At 35.9% G+C, this 24,874-nt stretch overlaps 1 protein-coding gene across 1 annotated transcript in view; it reads left to right on the forward strand.

The window, feature by feature from the left end:
• Positions 1-586: 586 nt before the first annotated feature.
• The window catches only part of KLHL14 (kelch like family member 14), a 74,022-nt gene continuing 49,734 nt past the window's right edge, over positions 587-24,874 (forward strand). The window contains exons 1-2 of the mRNA XM_070942320.1: positions 587-1,542; positions 19,698-19,819. Coding sequence (XP_070798421.1) covers positions 587-1,542; positions 19,698-19,819 — 1,078 coding nt within the window. The remainder of the gene's footprint in view (positions 1,543-19,697; positions 19,820-24,874) is intronic.

Genomic DNA, 24,874 nt, shown 5'->3' on the forward strand with positions numbered 1-24,874 from the left:
GCTTGGCTCAAGTGATGGCCTGGCTCTGGACTTTGGAAGGACGGGGTGGCTTCTTTTTCCTGTCCTTTCCTTCCCGTTGGGTCACCGGGTAGCCGTTCTGCGAGCTTTCCCAGCTTACGGAACAACAAGCCCAAACTCTTCTCTCTCTCTCTCTCCTCCCCCCACTTTCCGCTCCCCACCCCCGGCATGGGAAATGCCCCGTTGCAAATTAGACAGCAGGCTGCTCGCAAGTGGCGCGCGCGTCTCGGTTTCTAGGCGGAAAGAAAGTAGTTGCCCGCAACCCCCACCCACTTTGGGGAGGGAACCCGTCTCGCCTGCCGATGAAGGACGAAGCCCCTTGGCGGGGGGTGCAGAAAATGTCATGCAGCCCGAAGGCTGCCGCGATGGGGGGAAGGGGACGGCTGGATAGGAAACCTCTCGGCTCTTGCAAGTCGGGTGGGCAAGCCAGGCCTGTAAAGCTCCATGTTGATTACTCTGTGTGCCCCCTCCCAACCACTCATTTCTCCTTATTCCCCCACCCCCGCCTTGCCCCTCTTTGCCCAGGTCGGAGGTGGGTTTCCAGTCAGGTGCGCTGAGGCTGCTCGCCATGTCACGGTCCGGGGACAGGACGTCTACCTTCGACCCCAGCCATAGCGACAATCTGCTTCACGGCCTCAACCTGCTGTGGAGGAAGCAGCTCTTTTGCGACGTGACCCTGACGGCCCAAGGCCAACAGTTCCATTGCCACAAGGCCGTGCTGGCCTCCTGCTCCCAGTACTTCCGATCGCTCTTCTCCAGCACCGCCGGTGGAGGAGGCGGGGGAGGCGGCGGCGGCGGAGGGGGGAGCGGGCTTAATCACCCCTTGGGCGTTGGACCAGGAGCTCAGGACGGCCTGCTTCCGAAGGATCAGCAGCAGCAGGAGGAGCCCGGCACGCCCTCCTCCTCTCCGGAGGACAAGCTGTTGGCCAGCCCTAGGGCCATCAACAACCTGGTGTTGCAAGGCTGCTCGTCGATCGGACTGCGACTGGTGCTCGAGTACCTGTATACCGCCAACGTGACCCTCTCCCTGGATACGGTGGAGGAGGTCTTGTCGGTCAGCAAGATCCTGCACATCCCGCAGGTCACCAAGCTGTGCGTTCAGTTCCTCAACGACCAGATTTCCGTGCAGAACTACAAGCAAGTGTGCAAGATCGCAGCCTTACACGGCCTCGAAGAGACCAAGAAACTGGCCAACAAGTACCTTGTGGAGGACGTGCTGCTGCTCAACTTCGAGGAGATGCGCGCCCTGCTAGACTCCTTGCCTCCCCCGGTAGAATCGGAGCTGGCGCTCTTCCAGATGTCCGTCCTGTGGCTGGAGCACGATCGGGAGACCCGCATGCAGTACGCCCCGGACCTCATGAAGCGCCTACGCTTTGCCCTTATCCCGGCTCCGGAGCTTGTCGAGCGGGTCCAGTCGGTGGATTTCATGCGTACGGACCCGGTCTGTCAGAAGCTACTTCTGGACGCCATGAACTACCACCTGATGCCTTTCAGGCAGCACTGCAGACAAAGTCTGGCCAGCAGGTAAAAGAAAGGGGGAGGGGGTGGAATTCAGCACAAACCTAGTACTTCACAGGGCATTAACTAAGTACCATATGAAAGGGAAAGTTCAAAAGTTGACTTCAGCTGTAAGCAGCTAAGGGAGTGCTTGAGAGGGACTTGCTGAGTAGAGTTTAAGGGCGTGGTAAATGTACCTCCCATAGGTATTGTAGGAAAATAGAAAACAGCCGAAAATATATTCTGGCAACAATCACAGATATATAACTTAGGTCCCAAAAAGGAACATCAAGGAGCAATTGTTAGTTCATCGCCTTTGAAATTTGTTGTTTGGTGAGTTTGCTTATTGAAAGTTTGCAGGATTGGACAGAATCTACTATTTTTGACAAGGACTGTTATCTTAATACAATGCTTTAAGAAAGAAGCTTCTGAAGAACAACCAAAATGATTACCAATGCATTTCCCCCTCCCTTTTTCTGGAAGAGATGCTGTTTGGGTATTTGAAGAAAGCAAGTTATGGAGTCCTCCTCCTCCTAATTATAGGGCTTATTAATTTGGGGGACAGGAGAATGAACTATTGGAGAAGATGTATAAGAAGAGCCTATTGAGAGCAAAGAGAGTAGAAGTTGGGGGGACAGCCCTAGATAACATATTGTAGTGTTCTTCAGGCTCTATACTGTTAAATGGATTTAAAATGCCTTGTCCATCCAAGTAATTTTAGAGGAGCTGTGGGCAATACAGCAAGTAAAGTTGGTGACAGGGGAAAGTGAAATGTGCTGGATAATTCAGTAGACATCTCTTAAAATACAATATGGGAAGAAAATTAGATAGGCAAGCAGCCATGCCTTGGTACCATTAGTTTTAAATCCCATTATGACCTCCCCAGGTTCTCTGGGTCTTTTTTACTTAGAATTAGTGTTTGTTATCTGTGACCACAAAAATAACATATGTTGTGATGCTGCATTAAATGTAAATATGATATTTAGTTACCAGAACATGCAATTAATTATGGTCTCTTACCTTTTTTCCAGTTTAATATTTTGCGATTTAAAATTTTAAAAAGCAAATCAGAAATGGAGTAGATTTTAAATGCTATAGTCTGAGTTTATATCTTACAATTAGATTATGTATATACTAATACTAGAGATAATGAAATAATCCCTGCTGTATTGAAAAAATTGATTATCATGTCTATGACATCAGCAGCGTTTCCCTTTAAGTGAGTAAAGCTGTAAATATATCAGAGTGGAAAGTGTCTCATACAAAATTTTAAACGGATAATTTAGGAAATAAATGTACAACATAAACAGAACACACACACATATAAATTATGTTTCATATTAACTAAACCAACTGAAAGTTTACATATATCAAACTTTTACATTTTTCTATACAAAGCAGTACTTTCTGACTGAATGTATCAAGAAATAAATCAGATTTGTAGTGTTTTGAAGTGTGTTCTGTTGCTTTGTGTAGAAGAAGTTTATATGGCATTCAGTAAGTGAGACCTGAAGAATTTCTCATGTTCCTTTCTTGAAGGCTTTTTTAAACTACCCAACTGCATTATGAACTATTAAGTATCTTGGGGGCTGGCTCAGCCTTAATAGATTATCTCTGGGATAAAATAGCTTTCCCATATGGTGGAAGATTGTGGTGCTTTCCTTAGCTTGAATTCTGTGCACCACCTGTGACATGATGGGTCTTTCCTTGAGGTGGATTACCGAGATACCAGATTGTTTGGTTCAGTGCAAATACCTTCTAGCTTCATTGGTCCATATCATTTGAAGGATGTGACTTCTGAATGTTTACAAGTGTCAGAAATAGTGATACTGGCCTTCCTTTGCTGTCTTACTTCATCCTGGGTGGAACCTACAATCCAGTTTTCTGGACAGTAGCCCATTAAATTCAATGAGGTCTGTTTTCAAGAAAACACATAGGTTTGCATTGTATTGCTTTTTATATCTATAAACATACTCAGATTTGGATATAGAATAACATTGGACATATTTAGAATATTAAACCAAAGGAATTGCTATCATATGAAAAACAATGTTATTCTGACTAACCCTGATATTCTGATCTTATCTTCATGGTAATATTACACAGCTTTATCACTTTGATTGTTAATACCGGTAGGCCATTGTACTGAATTATCACATATACATAAAAAAATAAAGAACAGATCAAATACCCTAAGAAATGAAAAAGTACATATACACTAAATGGTGGTGTGTGTGTGTGTGTGTGTGTGTGTGTGTGTGTAAGATTTATGCCATGATTTTGTAAAAGCTGTGATTGAACTCTTAAGACTAGTTTAGATACTCAATGAAGACTAGGACATAAATATTTAAAAATAAAACACTCTTAAAATGTAGCATTAAATAGAAGAAATATTTTAGAAAATATGCAATTAGATATAAGATTTTAATTTAAGAAAGTTATGAAAGTAAAGTAAATTAAGGCAAAAGAACTCAGTGAATGACTTTTAGATACCTTTATTGATTTCTGGAGGAAATAATGACATTGTAAATTAACATGACAAAAAATGCAAGCATTGGGAAGTAATACACAAATCTGATTCTTTTCCACCTTCTGATAGCTTTGGGTACTGAGATAAACAATGGGATGCCATAAGTAACTTATTGCTGTTCAAGAGTGAAGAAACAAAATTAATGCATCTACTCTTAAATTGACATTTAATACAAACTCTTATTCCTTTAATAGGGCTGTCTCAGGCCTTCAACATATTTAATCAACATATTCCTTATTTACTTAAAATAACACCATTGTTCCCAAAACACTAGTTATGTAGTACATAGATGCTTTGGGATTTGTAGTAATTGTCTATTTTAAACTGTTATAAAAGAAAGCAAAAGTAAATAGCAAAAATGTGAAAACACCTGTAGTACAATATTGATATTTTTGATAACTATGTTAAAATGACATTTAATTTGAAGCATGGGGCCATCATTAAATTTTCTTTCATTTCAAATATTATTAAGATTATAGTTCTGAATTTCAGACTTAGAATAAAACAACTTCTTTGACACCACATTTATATGTGTGTATGTTGTACAACCTATTTAACAGCAAACGTTTTTAATAAGGTGAAATTGAAAAAAATCTAGCTCAGGTTTTAAACACTGAAATTAACAGGAATTCATTCTAAGAGTACCTAAGGAAATTGCAACTCTGTAAAGTGCTAGGTGTTCTGTATTTGGTCAGTAAAGAGTTAACTTTTAATTACATGTACATTTCATTCTTATTATTTAGAACTTTAAAATGAGATTTTTTTAAAAAAAAAAATGATGTTTTTGTATGCTTACATTCAAATGCTGTAATTATAGTTGTATGCAGGGCAGACCAGTTCCAACAATGGAAAACTGGAATGTGTCTTTGCCCTTCACTGTCTGCAGCCAAACTCTTTAAGACCAACCTGGAAAATTCTGCTCTGGATGTTTTCTGTTGAAGAGCTTGAGCTTTCAATTACTCTCCCCAGGGTGGCATGTCTAGTGCCCGTAACCTTTTTGACTTAAAGCAAAAACTTTTGTGTTCCTTTTAATTCTAGCGTATTCATGTTTTGTATTTGATTTTTATAAAGCTACTATTATCACCAATTTAGTTTGTTTCTAACTGATCATTTAAATGCTACTGTTTTAAGGCTTATACGTGTATTTTGTAAAGCTATTCTTGTTTTTGTTTGGAGTCATTTTATGCTACTTTCAATATGGCTTTTTACATTGATTTTAAATTATTTATATATACTATTTTAGGAATATTTCTAACCACAAACTGGAGAATGAATTCAGTTGAAATTAGTATGGTACAAATAGAACCTATCACAAGATGAGTACTGTGATGCATGTCTGATTTACCCTTTGTTCCTGATTCAGTAAGTGCTAACAGCCTTGCTTCTGCACACTGATCTTGCTGGTTGAACTGAAAATCTGATTTTATGGATGCAATTTTGGAAATGGCAGTTTTATAAGTTTTCCTTTAGCCGGAAAGAACTTGTTTGAGAAAAGGGATTCTGAAGAAATTACTTGCTACGTTAGAACTATGTGAAGGATTGCTTAAATTGTGTTTTGTTGAATGCCCACCCTGCCTCTTAAAAAGATTTTTTTAGGATAAATTGGTTTAGGAACTACTGAGGGCAGACAAATGATGTCACTGTATGATTGACATCATTATGACTTCTGCTGAACACCTATGCTTAGAAAATATTAAAAAGCATAACTATATTTTTTATCCCTTTAATGGGAGTAGGGAACGAGTCAAACCATGCAGCTTCAGGCTGTTTTCATTTACTGACACAATAAACATAGCACACTTGTGCAGAGTGAGCTTTAAAGCAATTTTTTTCATGGCCAGTTTATTGCAAGCAGCATACCCTCATTTGTAAAGTATTAAGCTCACTATGTAAATAGAAGCATTGTTAGATCTTTAGAACCCCATAGTATCTCTTCTTACTGAATATGTAATAGTCTGTATTAAATATGTAGTGTTCTGTCAAAAAAACCCATTGATTTGAACATAGATTTGTTTTCTATGAATTCTATGACAAATACCTGCCTTTTGAGAATGTGTTACGACTTTGCCCAAAGAGATTATGCACTATAATTTTTCTTAGAAGCTTCTTACTTGGGGTCTTTACCTGACATGTTATCATAGTCATTGTGACCTTAGTCCTGCTTCAGTGAAAATCTTCTTCAATCCATTTTCATTACATTATACATTTGTTGCCAACCAATCTGGAGTATGAGAACATAGTATAACATCATCTACAGTTAATATAATCTCAATGATCAATTTTGGCCATGTCCTATTATTTCCGTAGCATACAATTATGGATATTGTTATATTCACTAGTTAAAGAATATATTCATTTATTTATACTTATTTATTAAATTTATCTGTCACACATATGTATATATTCCATTCTTCTTCCAAAAGGATTGACATTAGGTGTGAAATCATTCTATTTTATCTTCTCTGCTTTGAGTTCACTAGATTAGATTGAAATGAATGGGAATATTCTATGATCAACTTGTAAAAACTTGTCTTGTTTGATTTGAACCTAAGTCTCAATTGAAAAAAAAAAATAACCATTCATAGCATTTGAGTCTTCTCATCTCACAAAAAATGCTGGTCTCCCAGTAAACTATCACCAGTTACTGAGCATTTTACTTTGAAATAAACAAATGTGTTTAATGTTGTTTTATGTATGCAAAAATATTATTTAAGGATATCTCTTGTATTTGGTTGGAAGCTATACTTATCTATAGTTCAATATGATTTAATTGTTCTATCCATCACCTGAGAAGCTGTTCTATTTAAGAAATACCTAAAATACAAGTAAGCAGTATAAAACATGTATTTAATTTTGTCTTTTCTCATGGGCAGCAATCTTGCACACAGGCTGTTTAAACACTGGGATTTACTGGGATTTAAGCAATTTAACTGTAGAGGGTTGCAGAGGTACTGAATTGTGATTTAAATCAAAGTATCCTGCTGAGTAATAGAGGGTCAATCTACTACCTGCTGTTTTTGAGCTTAATAAAATAAATATTGGCTCGTGGTTGCCATTTCTTCATCTTCTAGGTAAATTTCCAAATCAGAAGTTGTTTGTTTTGCCTAAATCCTTTTTCCAAAGAGACACTTTCCTTTGACATTATTGTTGGGATTTTCTGTAGAAAGGCTGATACATGGTATGTTTCTGTCACACTGGCATGAACAATTCCTAACCTTAAAATAGTATCATTTATATTTGGCAAAAATGAATCAGAGTGAGTTGTTCTGACAAATAATCAAATATGCAACAATAAAGGAAAGTTATTAGCTGTTTAGTAATCAAATTATATTTTTCTAACAAAATTTGTTTAAAAATATATTGTCCTCAGCTTTATGAATTGATTAATTTACCACCCTGGAATGCTTTCAGGAAGATCATGGTTCCCAAGATTTCTTTGAACATAGTATATCTGTTGCTGTGTCATTTCAAGGGATATAACTGATTTAGCACAAATAAACCCTGCCAAGATTAATAGAAGCAGGCTGATTGGAGGGTGTCTGGAGAAAGTAATGGCTGAGAAAGCAGGCCCACACAAATGCACCTCTGAAAACTCTTGTTTTAACAGAAATCTTAGAGAAGATATAATCTGCCTTAATAAAGGAACAACTATTTATCTGTGGAAGGTTAAATTTAGCAAGAGATTCAGAATGCAACATTTGCAGTATTTGGATTTTGTAAAAAAAAAAAAAAAGATAATCACACATAATCAAATATTTGCTAACTCCATTCATAAGGGTAGGCCCCAAATTTGAATGTAGGTGAGGATCCAGGATGGCACTAAGTGGTTATGAGGGCAGTTAGGCACATTTTTGAAGTGACAGACAGAAGGAGATATGACAGTAATTAGCTCGCTTTTCAAAGAAAGGGGTTGCTGACAGAGTGGTGCCTGTCCCTTCTTCTAATCCATCTGCCTCTCCCCATGTCTCCCTATTTCTTGCCTTTAGTGAATGCCAAATCTGCTTATAATACGACGTTTATCCTTCATGAATTGGTTAGAAGGAGGCATAACTCTGAATTGACTGAGTGAAGGTGATAGATGTAATCCTATCTAAGATTTGCTCACCAATTCCAAAGTCAAGGAAGATGGTTGTCATGATCTACATTAGTCCTTTTTTGTGTGCCTTTTTTGTATGCCTTTGAATTAGCTTTTTAACTAAAGGCAATTGCCTGTACTAATCCCTGCAGTTTTCTTGGCAAGTTTTTTCAGAAGATGTTTGCCAGTTCCTCCTTCCTAGAACTGAGAGTGAATAACCTGAGGTGACCCTGCTAATTCAAATGCTGAGAATTAACGGATTTCATTGAACGTAATTTAAAATCTGGTAGATACACCTGTCCAGAAGTGCAATATTATCTTCGCAATGGTCCTTGCATGATTTAAGCAAAATTCTCAAGTAATGGATAAATTCCTGATTTTTGGAATACAATTTAACAGCATATTGACATTTTCAGTAATAGAAGTCTTCTTCCTGGTTGCTACCACTAGGCTGGGATAGTTATCACTAGGATATGACATTTAATGCTATAAATGTTGTTACCATTAGGCTGTGACATTTAATGCTATATAAGGATGACAGGCCGTGTGCCAGTTGAGACCTTCCCGAATGACCTGAATTGGCCACAGTGCACTGCATCAGCTTTTGGGACTATATCCATCTAATAGCAGTTGCCTTAACAGAGTTGGAAGGGACCTTGCAGGTCATCTAGTCCAACCCCCTGCCCAGCAGGAGACCCTACATCTGCCTTCTGAAGCTCTCTCTCCTTCGGGGAAAGGATTCATCAGCACGGGTACTCACTTCCCTCTGCTGAAATTTATGCCAGGCTATAAATAGGCAGTTCAGTTGGCAATGATTGGAAAGGAGCAAGCTCTATATTGGGGGGGGGGGGGCGATGGGGGGGGCACAGGGCTCACCTCTTTCCCTCATGCTGTTAAGCATGTAAATGAAATTACTGAGTGACATCAGGCATCCTTTCAAGGTTGAGGTATCATCAATATCCAGTTCTTTATTTCTATTCTGGGCTGGACAGAAGATTCAGTAAATGCCCTCATCTGGGATATGGAAGCAGTAATGGGATTGGATAGGACAAAACAAATAGCAACTGATTCTCAGCAAGACAAAGTAACATGGTTGATCCTTATGCTTTTTCTGGATGTAATCATGTTCCCTCTGATACGCCAAGTCCATGACATGAGGTTTACTTGAATTCAGAGCATCTACTGAATCAACAAATAGAGTGTGGCTCATGGGGCTTTTTGAATCAGGAGGTGCCAGAAACAGTTATACATAACTTTGCCTTGAGACTTGAATATTTCAATTGCTCTATTTGGGGCTGTCTTTGAAGACTACCTTTAGCAGATACATGTGGTTAATGAAACTCTCTTTAGCAGTTCTCCTATGGCTTGTTATCCAGTGGTTACTCATTTGCTTCTGAGTACAATTTAAAGTGCTTATTGTGACCTACAAAAGGCTATTTAGTTTGAGTCCAGATTACTTAAAGGATCATCATTTTCAGATAGAATCTATGTGCTCTGTTTGAGCAGCATGGGAAGAGCTTATTTGGTGCTTTTTAGATTTTAAGGCATAGCCTGAAAACTTTCAGTGGTGCCCTTGTATTTCTGGAACATGCTACCTCCTATCCTTCTGATGCAGATGATCACCACACTTTTATTATTTCAGAAACAGGTAAAAACCTTTCTGTTCAATCAAACAATTGAGAATTAAAATTTCAGTTGCATACATCCAGCTGTTTTAATTTAATTTTAATGATTGATTTTTTAAAAACATTTAATTACCAGTAATTTTCTGTAGTAACCTCCATGATTTGTAACTTGCTTACCTTGGAGGTTCATACAGTATCTTCTTTTGTAAACTATTCTAATCTACTTCTAGCTTAAATTAATTTTATATGGGCACTTGGGGGTGAGATGATTAGCTTTAATGTTTTGCTTTTTATATGACTACTTTGTTTTACACTGCCCAGTGTCTTTTGATTTGGGTGATTGGCCAGACAATAATCTGGAGACTCAAAAGATTTATAAAGAAATGAGATAGCTAAAATTAATAACAACAAAACAAAGAATACCAGTCTCAACTCTGAACATTTGCATACAGAATACCACTCACAAGCATGAATTATAAGAATTAGGATAGTTAATTGTTACTTGACAAACTATTAAGGGAGGTGCATTGAAAACCAAAAGGGAAATTAATATATATAGCTATGAAATTCTATTCATAGCAGAGTAGGAAGCAATAGGATCGAAGAAAACCAAGTATTACATGCCAATTCATTTAAACATTAGAATGCAGAAATCTGAAGTCCCATTTAGCTGGATGAGCAGGAGGACTTCCAAATGAAGCAGGGTTAAACTTACCCATTTTGAAGTGAATGAAGTAATGCGTATTATCATCTAAAGTGTATCTCCAATTAAGTCTTTAGCCTAAGATTATCTTTTTGTATCTCTTCTCATTAGATTTGGATCAGTAGCATCTGGGGAATACCAAATTGGTGGGAAAGCATGTAATATCTAGAATGAGGTAGAATATAGGGAAATAAGATCAAAATAGTTAAACAATTTAATAAAAAAAACTTGTCCTAAAAGATAATTTGATGAAATCAACCATGAGAACTGTTGTTTTGTCCTGGGAATTTCAGGTTCATCAAAGAAAGATAAAGTAAACAGTAAACTAGAATGTGGCCACCAAGGAGATTTTGTACAAACAAAATTGCTAGAAGACAAATGAGACCTCTGTAATGGATAGAAAAACATTTGCAGGTACCAGAAAAAAATATTTTAAAGTAGCAGATTATTTGATACAATTGAACTTTATCCAGGAATAGAAATAGAAGTTAGAATGTATTTTGAACTTTGGGGTGATCCTGGGAAAATCCTTTCACTGACACAACATTGAAATGTGTTCTGGGTTTACAGTCTGTTACATTTCCTTGAAATTTGGTTCTTTTCTCCTTAATGTAGTTGCTATACTCTCTCTCTCTCTCTCTCTCTCTCTCTCTCTGTGTGTGTGTGTGTGTGTGTGCATGCACGTATGTGTGTAAATGATACCAATGGTTTCTGTATATCAAACATTATTTGTGTCAGACCTTTTGGTACCTCACTTTTTGTTTATCACCATTATAGCTGTCAAAGTGAGATACTTTAAAAGATGAACTTTCTACCGGTGATTTCACAAGCTTGGATGTGTTTTTAGAATTACTGCTACAGCAGTAATTAATTCAGCTTAACCTAATAGAATGACTACCTCCATTTCTGACAATTATAGGCTTTAGATTTCCCCCCCTTCGTTTTCTACAGCTCTAACACATGTTTTGGGAAAATGAACTTTTTAAAGTAAATGCAGATGGTTCAGAATTATTTACTTTTAAAAATAAAGTAACAAATTCATGCTTCACTTCAAACATGAGCTTTTTCTTCATGGCAAACATAAAAACACATCATTCATGTAAATCATTTGGCTATTCAGAATGTTTTATTGGTTATATCTGTTCCTTTGATGTCAATATTGCTTTTTCAAGCACATATACAGTAGCTCCTGATCAGAAGCACCAAATCATACAAACAATACTATTATTCAAATATTTCCATGTTCGCAGACTGATGGCAGTACAACAGTTCCAGAACAATTGCCCTCAGGATTGTCTTGTTGATATTGCCAAATACGTTGAGATATATTTGTACTCTTGGTAAGATTTATACTTCTGTGTTTAGTTTTATGTTTGATCTGCCTGTTTGAAATCTCACCTAAGCTTTCAGTTAAAATAAGTAAGCCTCGGGCTTAAAGAGAAATCCAAAGCCATAAAACAAGTTGGCAGACTTGAATGGGAAGGCATGGTAGTAATTAGTAAGAGTTCTTTTCTATGCAGAGCTAGTAGCTGTGTATTTTGTCACCTGTGCATAGATTGCCTTCTTTACACTGCAGACGTATCTTCTTCTGTTTTTTAATTAAAAACAACTATTACTTCATTACATTATACCTGAACAGAAAACAGCCCGATAGAAATTTCTAGGTAACTCTTCATATTACTGTATGTGAAACACATATTAATGTAATTGATTTATGGTCTAAAAATACTAGTTGCAAAATTTGAAAATCTTTAATTTGAAGTTTCAGAGTTTCCATCACTCTATCATTCGCTACCATTTTATACATCCCTTATTTGCAGAGAGTATCATCATCATCCATTCATCAGAGACTTATAGCTTATTATGGATTCTCAACAAACATGCATACAGGATGTCTTCCTTTCCAAATGTGTGTACAAACACACATGCACATTCTCCCTCCCTTCCTCTCTCTTGAACACACACACACACACACACACACACACACACACACACACACACACACACAATCTACAGCTCTAATGAGAGAAATAGGTTTTGCCATGATTATTATAGTAATAACAAGTTCAACCATCAGTGGTATGAGAGTTAAAGCAGTTGTATTACCAAAAAAAGAGCAAAAAGTTGTAAGTATGTCACATTTTAAAATATACTCACTGCTGTTCAACTGATTCATTGGAATTGTGTATCTGGCACTATCATTTAACAAAACTATTCTAATACACAAGTTATCTCTTTATAATTCATTAAAGTAACAATTTTTTCAGGTTTCTGATTGAGCCTGAAGAAAGATACCATTGTTGTAAAACTTACATTAAATTTAATGAATGGCTGGAACTAGCTAGTTTTAATTTATGTTTCCTTTGTTGGCATAATAATTTGGAATTACTAAAGTCCATTAGTGTCTAAAAGTTATTGTAATTAATTATTTTTGTAAGGAAGATAAAAATAATTCCTTTGTTGTAGAGTGTAACATTTTAATTTCTATAATGCATTGCCCTTAGAATTATGAGTATTGATTATTTTCTTATGCCTCTTCTTGAATTTATAGATATAAGTCCTTTGAAAGGACATATAGAACAAAGATGATTAAGCTTGTAACTTAAAGTTGTACCAGTTGAATACAGTTTTAAATACCTATCCTAAGCTGGTGTCTTCTAGGTCTGCTGGAGGCAGAGTTGGCTATGGAAATGTAGTTCAACATATCTGATAGGTTTTAGGCTGGGAACAGTTACTATAGAGCAGGGTTGTCAAACTCACGGCCCATGGGCCAGATGCATCATGCCCTGGCCATGGCCACGCCCTGTTTAGCAAAAGGGGGGAGGTCACAATACGTCACGTTACAACTTTGTGACAATGCGAGTTTGACACCTCTGCTTTAGAGCTTACTTTATAGGGTTATTGTCAAAGATTCACCAGTGAATTTTATCAATGCATTCAGCAGAATTTTAATCCAGTAAACTTTTCTTGTGAGTTCCCTGAATAATCTACCATTATATCTGTGTTATGATATATTTGCAGAACATTTTCTGAATAAAATAGTTCACAGTCATTCCAAGCTATCAGATAGATTGGCTACAGTGTAGATGTAATCCCCCCCCCCAAGTTGCTTTGATTATTTTTGCTTTGATTTATTTCAATTACTTAAAGGTGGAGGAAAGATTGTGTGCAGCCTTCTGCTTATATTACCCTTGTCCTTTTTGGCAGATTATATGTATCTTATATGGAGAAATGGCTGAAAACATTGGATTTGGGTGATAAGGACTGACTTACTGAAAAAGGAAAGTATGAAATTGTTCCTAAAAATTCTTCTTGAACTTGGATAATGCTTAGACATTAATTTGATGTATTTGTTAAGGTGGTGGCCTAGAAACCAGGAGACTGTGAGTTCTAGTCCCACTGTAGGCATGAAAACCAGCTGATAACTTTGGGCCAGTTTCAATCTCTAGATCCAATTTACCTGATCGGTTGTTGTTGTGGAGAAAAAGAGGAAAAGGAATAAATATTATGAATGTTTGCCACCTTGAGTTACTTACAAAGTAATAAAGGCAGGATAAAAAATACATACATACATACATACATACATACATACATACATACATACATACAGTGGTGGGTTCCTCCCGGTTCAGCCCAGTTCTCCCGAACCAGTAGCGGTGACGATATGACGTCACCAAACCAGTCTGCCCCCCCGGCCCCCCGTCACATTATTCTTGCCTTTTATTTGGCCCCACTCCCAATCTATTACTGCCTCCTGAGTCCCAGCTGATGGCTAGAGGGAAAAAAACTGTTTAAACTCTTGCTGTGGGGCTTCAAAGGGCTGCCCTACAGCTGATCAGTGTTAAAAGAAAACAAATGAGTAAACCAGTGCCTGCAAAAATACATGAGTAGATCAGTGCCTGCAAAAATACATGGGTAGACCAGTGCCTGCAAAAATACATGAGTAGATCAGTGCCTGCAAAAATACATGAGTAGATCAGTGCCTGAAAAAATACATGAGTAGATCCGTGCCTGCAAAAATAAATGGGTAAACCAGTGCCTGCAAAAAATAAATGGTAGATCGGTACAGCTCTGCAAGCAGTTAAAAGCCTGGTAGACCAATACCTCTGCTAAATCCTAAATAATTGTCACATGACCATCAAGCCATGCCCACAAAATAAGCCACGCCCACAGAACCGGTAGCAAAAATTTTAGAACCCACCCCTGCATGCATACATACATACATACATACATACATACATACATACATACATACATTCCTGATATGTTTGGAAGGCATATATTAATAAAATCATTTTGGTTTGGTTTTTGGCATGGCTTGGGACCAAAATATATTTGGTTGTTCTGATGAACAATAAAAATTGCTGATCTCTTTAAAGCATTTAATTTTACTGGCTTGTAATAGGTTCTTGAACTACAGTTAGGATAGGAGTCATAAGCGCTGGCATAGCAAAAACATATGGCAACTATTCCATCTCCGTACCCATATTTTTAATATTTAATTAAAGATCACAAGTGATCTGAGGATAACATCTATATGAAACTTGCTAATGTGTTGAGGATTTTAGCTGCATTCCTGATTTAAAAAATTTCATCTTTTAAATTTAGTTGACTGACTCAACCTGCACATCTTTACTGTGATTTAACTTTAGTCTTTATGGGTGCTGACTATTCTGCTAATCTATGTTATAGTTAACAGTAGCCTTTCATAATTTTTGTCTAAACTATTAGACATTCATTAAAATAGGTGAGATTTAAATCCATTTCCAAAATCATACCTAACAATATTAAACATTCCCACTTTGGTGTAGGATAAATTGAAAAAAAGTGCCTGGACATATAAATGTATGACTATAGTAAAATTTTAACCTGGCAGTCTTGATAAAATAGGCTTATTTAATTAAATGAAAAGTCCATTCCTAAATGTGCTTGTTTAGAAAGAATTCCCAGGGATTTAGTTATTTCCAAATACACTTCTCAATTGGCAGAAATAGTCTTCCACGTGCAAATCTAAGTAGATTAGAATCTTATCAGTACAATTGATGTTTTGAATACAGGTGTGTGGCAGTGGACATTTGGTTTTAACTAATTCTGATCCTCTGCTTTTTCATCTGCACTGAACAGGTAGCTGACAGTTTTCCGCTAATTTCAGATGCCTATGTTTGTGTGCATAACACTAAAACCTGTGTGATTTTTCATTGGTTCCAATCATGTGCTTCACATTCTGTAAAACAGAATAAATATTAGCTTTTATTCTACATCAAAGTCAAATGAATTTGTATTCTTCTTCATTCTTTAATAATGCTTTGAGGCCTAGAAAGGGTTATTTGGGAAAGATTAAAATGTAAAAACTAATACAAAATTGAAAAGTTTTCTTATTGACCAACCTTACCAAAGTTTTAAATTGAAAGTTGAAGTTAATTGCTATAGAAACAGAACATGCTTCACAAAGAGGTTGGAATAAACAATTTATTTGCTTATTAAGAATGACAATGCTTAAGTGAGTTATGGCTTAACATCACTGAGGCTCTTGTAATATATTTAGCCATGCACATCTCACATTTAAAAATATTATAATCTACCTCCTAGACAAAGAATTTGAAGCATATGGAATTTTTTATGATTCAATCATGAGATTGAAGATAGTCCTGTTGCATTGATTCTGAATTTGAGGGTCAAAATAATCCCAATTCTACGCTTACTAACTTTGTTAAGGCTTTTCTATATTAGGTTTCTTTATACATTTAATTATAAGAGACAATCTTAATAAAGATTTAAAATAGATTGGCTAGAAAACTAATTCTAAGCATCTTTCTTCATATACTGATGGACGCACACTAGAGTATATTGCATTCCCTATTGAAATGCATATTGTAAAATGGCAAAGATTCAGCACGGTTTCTTAAGCATCAGAAACTCTGAATGTAATCTGAATGCAATTCAGAAATGGACTCCAGACATATTTTTAATGTTCTTCCCACTGCAAAGGACGAATTACTATCCCAAAAGTTATTAACAAATTTGAATTGAGTCTGAGTCAGTGAGGAACAGGTTTTCAGACCATTCTCTCACTCTTCCATATCGATACTAGCTGTTCTTTCTTCTCTTTAAGTTGATTTTGTTTTTATGACACCAATGACAAAAGGCACTAGTTTCTTCCTCCTTCCCCTTTCTAATGTCTAGCACAATGCTGTATTTACGTGCTGAAAAGCAAAGGCTGGTGGGAATGCTGCTTCCAATGCCACCAGTGCTGGGCAAATGGTTTTGTTTAGTGGTCAGAGCCAAATAGAGCTATATTAGCATGGCTATTGGGGAAAAGAGAAGAAGCAGGAAGTAGGGGGGAGGTAGATTAATGGGGAAAGGAAGGATTTCATTCCAGTACTTTAATTTCAAATGACAAAAATGGACCTGTTTTCTGAACCCAGTTTTAAACAAGATCAAGATGGGAATGTCCCATCAAAAGTTATTAATGGCATAGATAAAATGGGATAAGTAGCACTTTTGGAAATGAGCAGTTTTCTTGGTGCAGCTGCCTGACTTTGAGTTGGTTAGGCTCAATGTAAAACCATCCTAAGTATTGAGTAGCATAATTTTGGCAGTGTGATGTTTTATATTATGTACTATGATATGTACCATGTTTTGATACATTGGTATAACCCTTTGCACATTCCAGAAGGCTTACTCAGTAAGAACCTTCTGTTTTAATTGTTATTAATTCATTCCTAACATACTAATTATAGGCTGTACAGAAAATGTTACAAATGTCCTTACTTTGTTTGATTGTTTCTAGTAGATTAGTGTGCCAATTATGTACCTGTACACTATATGTTTAGCAGATGAATCTGTTAGAGATTGCAGCACATTGACATTGGTAATAAAGCCCCCTCTCTGGAACTTTTATTATTATGATTGGTCACACAGTTACCCAGATGTTTAGATTGAATTTGGCATTTTTATCTATCCAAGTAGTTCCTATGGACCTGGGACAGACAGATGTTATTGTTTGATAGTGTTAAAGGTATTATTGCAGAATGTAAGCTGTTACAAGTAAAGTTGCCTTTTGCAACTATATATCACTATAAATCACTATAGTAATTTTGTTAATGACAGTGCTGTTCAAGTAGTGCTCTAGATGTTTTGGAATTGAGTAGCACCTTTGCTTTTCTTTTGAAAGCAGAGATTATTATTACCACCACCACCACCACCACCACCACCATCATCATCATCATCATCATCATCATCATCACTAAGCATATACATCAGAAATGTTGCCCACTTTCCACATGTGCCCAAATAATTCAGTCATAATGCAGAATGATGAATAGAAAAGAAATCTCCTAAGGATTAATACAGCAAACGTGAAGGATTAATACAGTGAATAATAGAAGCTAACTTCAGTAATCTCAAGTAGCTCAATAGCACAAAAACTGGTATTATGTGGTAATACATTATTTTGGACATATACTATGCTATGTATGTTATTTTTTATCATACTAGAATGAATTACTTTAACACGATTCCCCTTTTTTGGCTTTTATTACTTTCCAAGCTTTGTGTAACTGATAGATACTCAATTATATGTAAAGTGACTATTAAAGAATCAGTACTCATCTAGGGGTCTAGGTCTCCTTTCCTCTTTTCTCTTGAATTTGTGTTAAAACCATTAGTGTTACAAAGAAATGTGCATTCATCAGGTATAGTGATGGAGGCCAGGGTGCATATTACAGCTTTTACTGCCTATGAGACGTTGAAGCCCTATTCTTAAGAACTGCCAGGCAGATTGGGAATCACGGTCACGGTTAATAGCAGCGAATTGCCAGTTCTTGATGGGTGGGTAGTCACTCTTCTCAGTGGCTACCCCCTGGGGGAGAAGGTAGAAAAACAGAGGGAGGGAATTAGAGTGACTTTGCACAGTTGAGCAGGTTCATGCTGCTGGATCAGTGGCAGGCATTGGCAGGACTCCACTCTGGGGAGGCTCTCAACAACATCACAGTCTCATTTTTACCAATTGGTGTTGCTATAGCCAGTGGGGGAGCAAAGAAAGGAGGGGCAATGGGATGGGGGCAGAACGGAGGAAATCGGAAGGCCAGGCTGAAGTAAGCAACAGAACGGTTCTTTAGATCTAAGTAGAGTACAGTGCATAACTATGGTTGAAATGCTTCTAATTGTACTGGTATGTTGGAATTTAACTTGGAGTATGTAATTAAGGAGTTGGCTTGCAAATTCTTTGCATTCTCCAATGGTATAAACACGGGGAAGGCTGGGGAAGCAGCTGACTTGGGGCACCCAGGCATGTGGGACATGCTTTAATTTTCCTTGTCCCACACATTCAACAAATCTGATTACCAGTTCTGGATGCAAAAATGCAGAAACCAATAGAGGGTAAAAAGAGTTCACAGCATCTCTTTGCAAACTGTAAGATCTATAGTGAAGAGAAGCATGGAAAGAAGGAACAATGAAGTAGGGATGATCCACTGCTTTTACATAGTAGGGTTCTGGTTTCAGACTGCAATTTTAGGAAAGAAAGCAGAAATGTTTGATGTTCTTTTTGATGTAGGGCCTTTTTTTCTCACTGTTTCCCCAGGCTTTCTATTATTTCTGCATTCTAGTTTCTTATTTTCCTCTCTCATTTGAAAGTCCTCCATGTGGAGTAACATCTGTAAACTGTCATTTGAGAAATAAAATGGTGGGATAGAATTTTTGGAAAGCAAGTGTAACAATTACAAAACTTGTCAGGGACTTGGCACCCAGGCCATCCTATTGCTAGGGTGGTACCTCAGTGGTTTCTTTTGGGGCCTAGACAGCTCAGCTTACGTGGCATCACCTTAATTTTTTTTCATGGTTCTTTGGGTTTAGAATGGCTTATAATAATAATTTTGACTAATACGATTTTGACATGCAACTTTAATGCTTAACCTTAGTACAACTCCAGAGCATTCCATGTGCATTCAGCTGTAAAGAGTGATGATTTAAGGGAATGATATGAAGAAAAAGGTCGTTCTAGAATGAACCTTTAACAAATTGCATAAAAACAATGTATTATCCCACAAGTAGAGGGCTGCACAGCTTTTCAGATTATTTTTTTTCTGCTTGATTCAGAAAGTTGTTGAGACATAATAAGGAAAAGAAACAGAAAAAGTGAATAGAAAATTGTAATCAGTGAAAATTATTGTGAGGTTTCTGATTGTTATTGCTAAAACATTCTCCAATAACATAAGATTTTTGTCTTCTCTCTTTTTGGGGGTGAAGAATTCGTTCCAACAAGAAAATGCTTTTATTGGTTGGAGGGCTGCCTCCTGGACCTGACCGGCTTCCCAGCAATTTGGTTCAGTATTACGATGATGAAAAGAAGACATGGAAAATACTGACAAGTAAGCAGTTTATTTATGTTAACTTACCTTGATGAATTTTAAAACATGGCTAATCAAATTAGGCACTTTATTGATTCTCTTCCCTGAAGAGATTTGTTTATATAGCAATGGGATTTCACAAAGGACAAATAAATTGAGATAGAGGAAGGCAATATATTTTCTGTGAATAAGCCCAAATTAAAACTGGCTTAAAATCATTTAATAATGTTTTAGCATAAACTTGTTAAGCTTTCTTTCTTACTTTCTCTAAATAAGCAGGCATTTTTAGTGCAGGGCATGTTATACACTATGGCTACTGTCCAGTAAAACTGAATTACAAGAACAGTTATGTCTGTAGGACAATTGCGTATCTGTTCATATCATAAACACTGCAGCTAATAAAGTTTGAGAAATTTAACCTTGGCTAAATTGTGTCTAATTTATATTGTATTTTGAAATCCATGGCACTCTGTATTGCATTCTATTATGTATATTTTACTGTGGTTTGATTACTTTATTACTCTGTACAATTTTATTGAGAATTTTAAACACAAAGAATGAGACTAATAGAAATTAAAATAGAGCAAAAGAAAAGGAAAAAGAAAAGGAAAAACTAAATATTTTTTTAGAAAAATAAGTAGAATAAATAAGTAGATAAGTAGAAAATAGAAAAGAAAATTTAAAAATATAAAGGATCTTCCAATCTCCTTTACAGCAGCTATAAGTATAATTATAAATTGATCTCTCTCTCCAAAGTTATATCATGACTCACATTTTATATACTTTATCTCTTTCTAATCATTAAAACCATAAATCATAAGTTCACTTTTTGTTGTTGCTTTTTACACAAAGGATCCATAAGGGATTTCCAGTTACCACGAAACACAGATTTTGTCTTATCAGTAAAGGAGAATATTTGTAGCTCAGGACTGAAATGGGTGGTCGTTCGTGTTCTTGTTTACTTGTTTACTTGTTTTCTTGCAGACATTTCATTACCTAAATTAGGTAATACTGTGCTGATGATATTACCTAATTTCGGTAATGAAACGTCTGCCAAAAAACAACCAAGCTCAGAGGACACCAAGGACCCTTCAGATGTCTTTAATCAAACAAGTCAAATTTGGCCATTTCTATGAGTTCAGTCATCTTTAGCCTTTCCTCTGTAATAGTTACTGCCAAGACTTTCCATCTTTGTACCTACAATAATATTGTCGCAATCATAATATATAGCAATGTTCCGTGGTTTTTTTCTAACTGTTTGCCCAAAGAGGAAAAGTTCTGATTTCAGTTATATATTAATCTTTAGAATTCCCTAAATAACTGAATGTATTTGAATCCAACATTTTAAAACTTTTTTGCATGTCCACTAAGCATAATAAAAAGTTGAAGAGAGACTGGTCGAGCCAGGTGGAGGAGTCAGACAGGGAATTAGTCTGGAATCTTTACGTGATCACAAGAATGCAAAGTCAAACCCCTCCTTGAATGCTGTTGAATCTTATCTAGAGTGGCCTATGTGCAAACCACCAGTCTGGGAGGATTCCTGTGAAATAGGCACGAGCAATAAAGTAGATAATTGAACTCTTCAGGTATGGATCTGGTGACCTTTCTTCTTGTTCACATTTTCAACATAAATTTGAACTACTTTCATACATTCTAGATAATTATTCTGATGTCACATACCAATAGCACATCATTTTATAAAAATTATCTTTAAGATTATAAAACAGTGTTTTAAGTCCTTTTAACCACATATTTTCCCATTGTTCCATCTATATATTATAACCAAAATTTTAATCCACTTCATCATACATTCCTTAACTTGTACATCTTGTGTTTCAAATTTCATTTGAAACACAAATGAATAATTATACTTTTTAGCAATCACATGTTTGCCATTTGTGTACAACACTATTTCAAAATCAGTCTTACAGTGCTCAATTGTATTATCTACTTAATTTTTTGTTGATAACTGTAAATAAAAAACATTGATAATTTGTCTTTCTGCCGTGGGTTGTTCTCTTGATTTTATTTTGTATTCCTCTTGACATAATTTTAATGTCTCAGGATACTAAAACATTTAGTTTGCCTATTATTTCTCATCTATAGAATGCTTCTTACGTTGATGGTCGCAGAGCTGTTTTCAGGCACATCCTGGATTTGTACCTATTCCATAGTCTCAATATGGCACATCTAACATAATGCTTTTTGAAATCTACATTAACCTTGACTTTATCACACCATAAATATCCATGCCATCCAAATTTCAGGTCATGTGCTTCTAACTCTAAAAGTCTTCTACTTCTCAGAAGCACTCACTCTTTCATCCAACCAAATAACAAGCCGTGAAATACAATTTCAAATCAGGTCAATCGAATCCTCTTCTTTCCTTTGCATCTTGCAACACTTTATATTTAATTTGTAGCATTTTCCCTTGCCACACCAACTTAGATATATCCTTTTGTCACTGTTTATATGGTATATCAGTTGACAAAATGGAGCATTGTCTGAAAAAAATCATTCTAGACAAAATATTCATTTTTATCACAACATTTTTCTCCAGCAATGACAATTGTAGTTTCACCCATCTGAACATGTCTTTTTAAGTTCATTCCGTGTTTTAACAGAGTTATTTTGAATAATATATAATTCATATTTGTCATAGTAATAACCAAATATTATACTTTTTTCTCAGTCTTAATCCCATTTTCTTCATAAATTCTCTTTGATCAACCATTTTGTGTTCTTTGTTAATATCTTCATCTTCTGATTATTAATCTTAATGCCTGCTAGAGCATGAACTTTTAATTTTCCCATTAATGTTTCTATTTTCTTTAGTGGTACTCCAAAACCAAGATCAAGTTATCAGCAAATGCCCTTAAATTTTTACATCTTTATTCCCACAATTCTGTCATCTTGACTTAACTTCAGTGATTCAATAACTAAAATAAATAGGACAGGACTGGCAACCCTGTCTTGTCCCTTTTTGTATCATAACAGATACAAATCTCCATTAAATCTCCATTGACAGTGATATGTATTTTCTATGAGGTATAAATTGATTTCTATGAGTTATAAATGGATCTTATGATTACTTACTTATTGCATACATTCTCTCCCATATTCCTATCTTCCAAAACTTTAAACAGGAAAGCCCAGTTCAAATTGTCAAAGGCCTCTTCTGCATCTAAGACAATCAATGTGGCCAATTTTTCATTATGTTGCTCCCAGTAGTCCAAAATATCCAAAATATTTTAGCATTATCCTTTAAAAGTCTTTTAGATAAAAATCTACAATTAGCCTCATAAATATAGTCTTCTATAACTATTTTCACCCTCTCAATTAGATCCATTGTAAACAACTTATAATCATTATTCAGTCATGATATTGGCTGATAGTTTCATGTTAAAGCCAATTCTTGTCCCTCCTGAAGTATTAATACTATATTAACCTTTTTGCAGCTCTCTGGCATCTTTATGCTCTATAAAGTAGAATTCATCGTATTTTATAAAGATAGTAAGAAAAGGGTAACCCATATATGGTCCAGGAACCATTCCTGTTTTAGTCTTTTTTATAGTTTTACAAACTTCCCTTATTGTTATAAGTCCATTTGTAACCTATTTCTTTTTCTCTGCAACCCACAATAAATTTTGTGCCTTTAAATGTTGATCTATTTTCTCCAAAAATTATTGTCCTTTATCTAAATTAGAATAATATCGATTAAATAACTTTTGCATAGCAACATTATCTGCTATTACAGCATCTCCCTCTTGCAAATTTCAATATCATTATATTTTATTTTCATAATTTGTATGCTAACCATTTCCTTGGCTTATTTGCAAACTCAAAGTTCTTTTCTTTTGCATAATTCATTTTCATTTCTTTTACTTTTTATGTAGATAATTGTTGCTGTAAAAGCTTAATTTGTTGAGAAATACGGTACTTATCTTCTCTGGAAACTTCTATAATTCTTCTCTTCTTTTTATGTCACTCAAAGTAGCTTGTGTTTTCTCTTATCTCTTCTCTTTGAGTTTACCATTATGTTGTAAAAAGTAACCTCTAATGAGAGCTTTGCTTATGTCCCAAACCATTCTTAAATCTGTAGCTTAATTAAGATTAAGGTTAAGTACCTTAACATCTGTACTCTTTTAGCTTCTTTTTACAGTCTCAGTTTTGCCTCTTTCTGTAACAGTGTTTTATTTAATCTCCATCTCCTATGTAAACACCAATCTGAAATCTCCATTTTAAAACCAAACTCACTGAATTAAGAGCTGAAAAAACTCTTTGGTAGTATATCTACTTTAGTAGCCAAATCAATACCTATTCTTTGAAAAGATCCATGTTAAATTCCCATTTTTGTGCTTACACTAACTCTAGATAAGTTTGTCTTGCAGAGTATTACTTATAGTTGCCCAACTCTGTTCATCTCTTTTCTTAAAAGGCAGCTGTGTCCTGAGACTTAGAAAATACTGTTTTATCAATTACAATTTCCAAACTTACTTAGTTGTAGAATCAAATAAATGTTTTTTGGGGGTTGATTGGCTGCATTTATATATCAGTTCCTTTGTGGGTAGGTTAGCTGCATTGATCAATAAAGCTAAATTTTTCATTGTCAGAATTGCCTAAAGCTATTCCGATAAAATTATAAATGAGCACTTTTCATCCATAAATCAGATCTATACTTTAACAGCTAGACTAGTGAAATTTGAGATTTCTAAAATAAATATTTTCTAGTAGTCTGATCCTAAGAACAATTTTATCTAAAGTCATAAAAATAGGATCTTGAAAAAAGTACAGAATTGAAAAATACTAAATAGAGGCATGTTCCAATACAGATTAATTGATTAATTAAGTGCCATCAAGTTGGTGTTCAATCTTAATAACCACATAGCTACCGTAGATCTTCTCCATGAAGATTTGACCCCAACCTAACACTTCAGGTATTCTAATAGTACACCCATTGTGGCTGTAATCAAGTCTACCCACTGTCATCCTCTTCTCTTTCCTATCACATTTCTTAGTATTAAAGTCTCCTCCAGAAAGGGAGGTCTTCACCTGGGGTGAAATCTACTTACCTTC

This window comes from Pituophis catenifer, unplaced genomic scaffold (genome assembly GCF_029215685.1).
Source record: "Pituophis catenifer annectens isolate HBS135680 unplaced genomic scaffold, rPitCat1.0.hap2 SCAF_3, whole genome shotgun sequence".
Classification (NCBI taxonomy): domain Eukaryota; kingdom Metazoa; phylum Chordata; class Lepidosauria; order Squamata; family Colubridae; genus Pituophis; species Pituophis catenifer.